This window comes from Rutidosis leptorrhynchoides, chromosome 9, assembly GCF_046630445.1.
Source record: "Rutidosis leptorrhynchoides isolate AG116_Rl617_1_P2 chromosome 9, CSIRO_AGI_Rlap_v1, whole genome shotgun sequence".
In the NCBI taxonomy this organism is placed as follows: domain Eukaryota; kingdom Viridiplantae; phylum Streptophyta; class Magnoliopsida; order Asterales; family Asteraceae; genus Rutidosis; species Rutidosis leptorrhynchoides.
In genome coordinates, this window is record NC_092341.1 from 216845567 (window position 1) to 216854557 (window position 8991).

At 27.3% G+C, this 8991-nt stretch overlaps 1 protein-coding gene across 1 annotated transcript; it reads right to left on the minus strand.

The window, feature by feature from the left end:
- Positions 1-1105: 1105 nt before the first annotated feature.
- On the minus strand, positions 1106-3954 carry LOC139866163 (light-inducible protein CPRF2-like). The gene is made up of 6 exons (XM_071854308.1): positions 3465-3954; positions 2952-3048; positions 2300-2507; positions 2107-2182; positions 1888-2013; positions 1106-1727 (listed from the first exon to the last, which is right to left on the minus strand). Exons 1-6 carry the CDS (start codon positions 3894-3896, stop codon positions 1305-1307), a joined length of 1362 nt encoding a protein of 453 aa, XP_071710409.1. The 5' UTR covers positions 3897-3954; the 3' UTR covers positions 1106-1304.
- Positions 3955-8991: the final 5037 nt, after the last annotated feature.

Consider the following 8991-nt stretch of genomic DNA (forward strand, 5'->3'; position numbering starts at 1 on the left):
TTGACATGAGGCATGTTCAGAAGATGTAACAACTCAGACGTTGCCTACTTGAGGGGGAGTCAACTCTATGCTGCACTCTTTTTCCCTTAGCTAAAGTTTTATCCCAATGAGTTTTCTTTAGCAAGGTTTTTAACGAGGCAGTACTAGTTATTCTCTAATAAAATTGTCATCCAAGGGGGAGTGTTATAAAATATCTAGATTGGATGTTAATTTTATTATTATTATATTTCTTGCATAGTAATATTTTATGCTATAAATAGACATGTATGGTAGCCATTTAAGGTGCACCATTTCTCTTGAAATATCAATATCAATATTTCTTCTCTCCTTCTTCTCTCTTTTTCTCTCTTTGTTCTTATAAACATTAAAGGTAGTTATAAGCCTACTGAATTATAACAAATAATAATAATAATAATAATAATAATAATAATAATAATAATAATAATAATAATAATAATAATAATAATAATAATAATAATAATAATAATAATAATAATAATAATAATAATAATAATAATAATAATAATAATAATAATAATAATAATAATAATAATAATAATAATAATAATAATAATAATAATAATAATAATAATAATAATAATAATAATAATAATAATAATAATAATAATAATAATAATAATAATAATAATAATAATAATAATAATAATAATAATAATAATAATAATAATAATAATAATAATAATAATAATAATAATAATAATAATAATAATAATAATAATAATAATAATAATAATAATAATAATAATAATAATAATAATAATAATAATAATAATAATAATAATAATAATAATAATAATAATAATAATAATAATAATAATAATAATAATAATAATAATAATAATAATAATAATAATAATAATAATAATAATAATAATAATAATAATAATAATAATAATAATAATAATAATAATAATAATAATAATAATAATAATAATAATAATAATAATAATAATAATAATAATAATAATAATAATAATAATAATAATAATAATGATACTAGTACAAATATTACTATTCCAAATATTACTAGTACAAATATTACTCTTCATTAGAACTGAAAAAAGGGCAAAAAAAAAAAAAAAAAAAAAAATTTAGACAACCATCAAATCAGTTCAGATTTCATGATTAAGTTAATTAGTTGGTAAATTAAGATCAAGACATTCAATGGAGAGAAAAATATGCACTGTTCAAATACAACAGCTGACATTTATCACAACACAACACCAAAATTAGGCTCTTTGATTAAGCCACTGCACATAAGAATGACAACAACAATCATTCTGCTAGCGGTCACCGCCTCCTTGGGTGGTCCCACAAGACGAGCCGCCAACATTTCCCCGAAACCGTTTTTGCAAATGTACCAAACTGGCGACAAGTTGCATTGAAGCCGTTCTACCGATCTTCTGTTGTCCCACTTCTGAAATTACGGGATTAGGGTTTTGAACACTTTCGACAGGCGGAAGGTTAACCATGGTGTTTTGGGGCCCACGAGTGGCGGGTATATGGTGATTGGTGGAGTTGGCAGTAGGTTGGTTCTGGTAGAAGTGTTGCGGGATCATGTCATCTTGTACTGATGTGTCTGCGGATGCATCAGATGGGCTACACGAATAAGATGGCATGGGCCCCATTGTTGACATATCGGACATGGTTTGAACCATTGGGTTAAACCCTGTAATTCTTTTGACACTTTCTTCAGCCATCTTCACCTGTATATGTTCTATAAATGGTCAGAGTTCTACTTATGTGGAAATGGATAAATAACGATTGTACATTAGGAAAATGTGTCGGATTTAGTTGGTCAAAGTCAAAATTGGTCAACATTTCAATATGATAAAACAAATATCAATTTGGCGTTTAGTTTCTAACCTTTGCTCTCATTGTCTCAACATCAGCTTTCAGGACTCTGTTATCGACAGCATCTTCATTGTACTTCTGGCTTATATCAGTGAGACGCTTCAATAATGAAGAGTTCTCGACCCTTAGTTCAGATACCTACGAGCAATCATAGAACAAGTGATCTGATTAGGATATATGCTCGTTTCACTTTATTTACAAATACATGAATATAAAAAGTAACAAACATACCTGAGTCTCAAGTTCAGTCAAATGGGCCTGCTTTCTTCTTCTTGAACGTCTGGCAGATTCTCTGTTGGATAGCATTCTAAAAAGAAAACAAAATATGAATTTACCAGAAACCATTTTGACCTACAAGGCAACAACCCAACCCATTTTGCTACCTGTAGTTATAAGTATTAAAATTTGGATGAAACCAACTTACCTTCTAACACGTTTCACATCTGTAGGGTCCATATTCTGAGTTGTTTCTGTATCTCCATCAAGCTCTTCATCATCGGTTAGTTCTCGTGACGACCCACTTGTCGCTGACTTCACAGGAATTGTCAGCTTCTTTTGTATTGCAGGCAAAGAAGGGATCCCGACTGGTGCACCGCCATCCTTACCTGGTCCCTTTGTATCAAACCCTGATACTACCCAAGCAATAGAAACTGATAAACCACACAATATTCATCTGATCTACACAAAGATCACAAGGATAACACTCATATACTATTGACTAATGTATGCCTAGCCTGTTTGACACATGTGAAATACATGTCGTATAAGCTTGTATGATTGAACTTTCGGGTCTTATGTATGTGTTCTTTGTTTCAGTTTATTTGTAGGTGTCAAATTGATATCAGATAATCTTGGTATAACGATGACTAGATGTGAGTCATGTGACAATTTCAACCTTTTTTATCTTGAATGATCACTTGCATACTTTTAAAAAATTATTTTCATATAAATATAAAATAATTAAATTGAAAAAGATGTGCTAGAAAGACCTCGAAAAAAATATAGGGAAATGCAAACAATGCCTTTCGAAATGAATAAATTCGAAATCCAAAATCTAACAAGTTAAAGGCACAAACCTTTAGGAGGAGTCTGGTATCCCAATTGTGAGGTGTTGGACGCCTGTGATCCATTGTCAGGTAAAGCTGCGAAATCTTGAGGTTTTACAGAAGATGCCTAACGGAAAAAGTATATATAATATATAATATTAACACATTCTAATCAAGAAGTTCAAATGATTTCAACATTAACACATGGCCATGATCAAAGCCTATTAGGAACTTCAATATTTTTTGCAGATATTCAAACTTCATGTTGTTAACAAAATTGAAGTTACAATCCTTTAAATGTGCAAAATGATGTCTGGTTACCTACATTAGACTTTTTAGGGCTTAAGTTACTTACTATTCCTAAAATTCGCCCTAAACAAACCCTAAGATATACTAATTCTCAAAATTGAGAGTTCAATTTGTTTAACAATCTACGCAATCAACATACTATTTATTGACTAAAATCCAAATAGATAGATAAATATAGGAAATAAAAGTTCAAAAATCCACGTCAGCAAAACTAAAATAGAGAAAGAAAAATACCCTAGTTAAAGCAACAGCTGCACACGCAAGATCAAGACGACTTTTTAGGTAATCCTGATACTCCTCCGAATCAATCGGAACATTAGGAGGAGCAAACGATGACGTTTCAGTTGCAGAAATCGTTGTTGACTTCTTCTTATCTTTAATTTCATCTTGATCTGTAATCTCTACAAAAGCAGCAGCAGGATCATCATTACTTTGATCTTTAGTAGATGAAGATTCAGGTAGTTGTGAAGATGTTTCTTGTATAAATCGTTGAAATGCCCATTCAGACATGCTCCTATTCATCATAGTTGACTTATTATTGTTGTTGTTTTTAGATGCTGATGATGATGAAGATGACTCATCCTCATCGCCGGCGCCGTTGACATCGGCCGGCGATGGTGACCAAAAGTGGCCCGCAATATCGTCCACTGAAAACATCCTATCCATTAATTTTCACTTTTTGTCCTTTTCTTCTCTTTGCTCTATGTTTAGTTTTGAGTAGTTGTCTTGGTGGACCTCTTACTTTGTAATATAAATTTATTTATATATTTATTCATTTAAATTCTAAAATTAAGTTGAAATTGAAGGGACAACTCTCATCCCTTGAATTCACTTTGATCAATGGTTCAGATTAAAACTTACAACATATAATGATTTTGGGCGGAGGGGTATTTTCGACCTTTCACTAACAAAATATACAACGTATACCCACACTCTGGTAATTCATTCGTTCCATCCATGTGACGACCCGGGAATTTTCGACCAAATTTAAACTTAATCTTTATATGTTTCCGACACGATAAGTAAAGTCTATAATGTTGAATCACAAAAATTTTGAACTGTTTCATAGATTCAATTGGCCTTTGACTGTTCCCGACGATTCACGAACAATTATTTGTAAATAAAAATGTATAAATAATATATAAATATAAATAAAGTGTATATATAATAAAGTATACTTTAAATAATTGAAATTGAAAATGTAAAAATAATAATTAGAATAATTAAGTTATTGTTAAAATATATATATATATATATATATATATATATATATATATATATATATATATATATATATATATATATATATATATATATATATATATATATATATATATATATGACCAATCCATGGATAAGCACTAAATGGGGCACAAACTGGATAAGTAAAATTTCAAATTTTTTTTTAAAAAAAAACGATCCTTTAATATGCAAATAGAAGAAAACGAAAAAATTTTAAAAAGTTTTTGAACAAAATCGTTCGAAAATCGATGATGAATGGTAAACATCGATGATGAATGGTAAAAATTGATGATGAATGGAAAAATTAACCATTCATCTGGTTAATTCATCATTCATTTTTGTTTGCGATGAATGATAAAATTAATCAATGCTAAAAAAAAGCAGATGAATGGTTAATTTAACCATTCATCTGTTTATGATGAATGATAAAAAAACAGATGAATGGTTAATTTAACCATTCATCTGGTTTTTTTTGGCATTGATTAATTTTATCATTAATCGTAAACAAGATGAATGATAAATTAACCCGATGAATGGTTAATTTTACCATTCATCATCGATTTTTGAAAGATTTTGAACTTTTTTTTATGAAAAAAATTGATTAGAGGTGCATTTTAATGCAGATTTATGAATGTAAAAAAAATTCAAAAAAAAAAATTTATTTTGCTTATCCGGTTTGTACTCATTTTAAGCTTATCCATGGATCGTGCCCCTATATATATATATATATATATATATATATATATATATATATATATATATATATATATATATATATGTTATATTGAAACTATATATGATTTCTATTATATATATAAAATAGGTAAATATTAATTGTTCAGTAAATGTTATCAAATAATATAATATTACATAAATAATAAATGATATTAAATTTAATTGCAAGTTAAATATAATTCTTATATTAATATTATTATCATTACTTTTATTATTGGTAATATTGATATCAATAATTTATTATTAATATTATTATTCATAACATAAAATATACATATAAAATTGTTATGTATAAGTTATTATATTAACTTGATTACTAAAAATTATTATTTTTATTTAAAGTTATTATTATCAGTATTTTTATTAGTGTTATTATGATATTAATATTATTATTAGTTCTATTATCATTATTATTATTATTAGTTTTATTAACATTACTAATGTTAATATGAAATATTAATGTTTGTATTATAAATATTAACATGTTCCTTTATTCAATAAACCAATATAGATATATTATTATACAGATAATTACAGATATATATATATATATATATATATATATATATATATATATATATATATATATATATATATATATATATATATATATATATATATATATATATATATACATGCATATATATACACAAAATACAGATATATTTATATATAATTAAATATATATATATATATATATATACAGAAGGGAACGTATTCTGTTTTCAATCCTTGTCAAACTGTAGTTGATTGGTTTTTCTTTCGTACAAATCAGATTCTAAAACATTAGGATGAATCCAAGATTCTGTTAGAAATCTCAATCTGTCATACATTTTTTTTTATTTTTATCTGCCTGCTCAATGATTCTTGTCGACCATTAACATTAGATAACAATCAACTCTACTGTTTCAAATAGTAGATTCATATAATCATTATTGTCTATATATTACATTGCCTTCTGCAATTCGAAAAGGAAGAGAGTAAATTGAAAACAGAAAAATAAAATTTAAACTTTCAAAGAACGTCACTACAAACCAATACATTTCCTTCTTCTTCGTTGTGATTAATCAAATGAAACCACCATCACCATACACCCACCCGTCACTTTTAATCACAACCTCACTCTCTCTTCTCTCTATCCGTAAACCAAAACCACCACACACCTTTAAACGTCTCGTTGATTCCTGTTTCTACTTCACATAATCACCAAACCCAAACACCACTGTTTTTCTGTTTATGACCGTGAAAACCATCCTCCCTAAACCGCCACCTCTCAACCCTACAAACACCATAGACCATCTCAATTTGTAGCTGCTATAACTTCTGATCCTGTTTACAATTTTCTTTATATCCCTCGTAAAGTAGCTCGAAAAGCACTGCAAATATGATGATAACTGCTACTACAATAGCATACTTTTTTTTTTTTTGTTGTTTTGCTGCAGCCTTCAGTTTGGTTCTATTAAATAACAAAGGTAATGGGTATTTGGTGGACGTTTCCTTTATTGGTGCAAATTTGAATCATCTTTCCTTAATAATTGATAATGATAATGATTTAATAAGGATCCAATGTCTAACTTATTGCAAATATGTCGAGCAAAGGGACCCTCTTGGGCCTTAATCTAATCATTATATATATATATATATATATATATATATATATATATATATATATATATATATATATATATATATATATATATATATATATATATATATATATATATATATATATATATTACTCCGTAACAATCAGAGGTAGGGTACTATGACCCGGTTCGTTTGTGCAAGCCCAAAAGCGAGTCTGTTTATGTTTTCTATTTTGGGCCGAAAGTTTGTGATCATCAAATTATAATCGAGTTAAGATATGGTTTGAAGACAATGATGGTTATGATTCATTATAGATGATGAAAGTGATGATAATAAATGATGATTATTGCGGTTATGATGAAAGTAACAACGATAACATGATGATGTTATAAAGGTTATATAATGATATAGATGGTGAAACGAAGGAGGAGAAATGGGATACGAATAGATAGAGGTTATAATAATAGGTCAGGGTATTAAATCAGATAAATCAGAAATGGAAGGGTGGTGGGATGGTTAAGGGTGTTAGCGGGTTTGCAATTGGTCGCGAGTTCGAGCCCTGCGTTGGGCAGTTTTTTTAAATGACTTTTTAAAGGTATTTGCTATTTTTAAAATTTATATTATTATTATTATTATTGTTGATATTATTATTGTTATTATTGATTATGGCTATTAGTACTAAGTATTATAATTATTATTAGTATTGTAATTATTATTATTATTATTATCATAATTATATGTATTATAACCATTAAGATTATTATCATTCTTATAAGTATTATTAATACACTTATTATTGTTACTTTTTACCATTTAAGTATGACTATTACTATTATTATGATTAGGATCACAAATTGACGTTATAGAAACTTTAGTTACTAGTCTAGAAATTAAACGCGGAGATTGTGATTACTATGAATATGAACATAAAGATTTTTAGTAATACGATTAAGATTACAAATATAGGGATTGTGTTATTATTATGAAAATGATTAAAAATTTTAAGTTAAGAGGAATCGTTAAAATTATTATAATTATTGTTATCATAGTTATTATAATTCAACTAAGTATTATTATCATTATTAATATCATTATCCTTATTAACAATATTATTATTACTACTTTTATCATTATTATTATATAGTATCATTATTATTATTAATATTATATCAAAGTTATTAATTTCACAAACAAATGATCTTCATATAAAAAGATATTTAATATATATAACTTAACTATATTAATATTTTTATACATAAAATGGAGTTATTTAGTTAAATAATAAAATATCTAAGTTATTGATATAAAAATCATATCAAATATAATAATATATAAAAGCTTGTTCGGTTACGAGTATATGTTTTAATATATATATACGAATAATATAGATTCGTGAATCCGAAGCCAACCCTGCATTGTTCAGTTATTCAATATCGTCATATGTATTTTTACTACAAAATACAATAGGTGAGTTTCATTACTCCCTTTTTAAATGCTTTTGCAATATATATTTTTGGGACTGAGAATACATGCGCTGCTTTTATAACTGTTTTACGAAATAGACACAAGTAATTGAAACTACATTCTATGGTTGAATGATCGAAGCCGAATATGCCCCTTTTTGCTTGGTAACCTAAGAATTAGTAAATCGATCTACTAATTGACGCGAATCCTAAAGATAGATCTATTGGGCCTAACGAACCCCATCCAAAGTACCAGATGCTTTAGTACTTCGATGTTGTTTTTATCATGTCCGAAGGATTTCCCGGAATGATAGGGGATATTCTTATATGCATCTTGTTAATGTCGGTTAACAGGTGTTCACCATATGAATGATTATTTTTGTCTCTATGCATGGGACGTATATTTATGAGAAATGAAAATCTTGTGGTCTATTAAAATGATGGAAATGATTGTTTATGATAAACTAATGAACTCATCAACCTTTTGGTTGACACTTGAAAGCATGTTTATTCTCAGGTACGAAAGAAATCTTCCGCTGTGCATTTGCTCATTTTAGAGGCATTACTTGGAGTCATTCATGATATATTTCAAAAGACGTTGCATTCGAGTCGTCGAGTTCATCAAGATTATTATCAAGTCATTTATAGTTTAGATATATTATGAAATGGTATGAATGCCATCAACTTTCGATGTATTGAAAGTTTGTCTTTTTAAAAACGAATGCAATGTTTGT

Bases quoted from the DNA above. Each gene is read 5' to 3' on its own strand.
- LOC139866163 (XM_071854308.1), bottom strand. From the start codon at position 3,896: ATGGATAGGATGTTTTCAGTGGACGATATTGCGGGCCACTTTTGGTCA. The intron at 3,049-3,464 runs GTATTTTTCTTT...TTTTTCCGTTAG, and splicing joins CAGCTGTTGCTTTAACTAGG to GCATCTTCTGTAAAACCTCA. The intron at 1,728-1,887 runs GTTAGAAACTAA...GAACATATACAG, and splicing joins TTGAGACAATGAGAGCAAAG to GTGAAGATGGCTGAAGAAAG.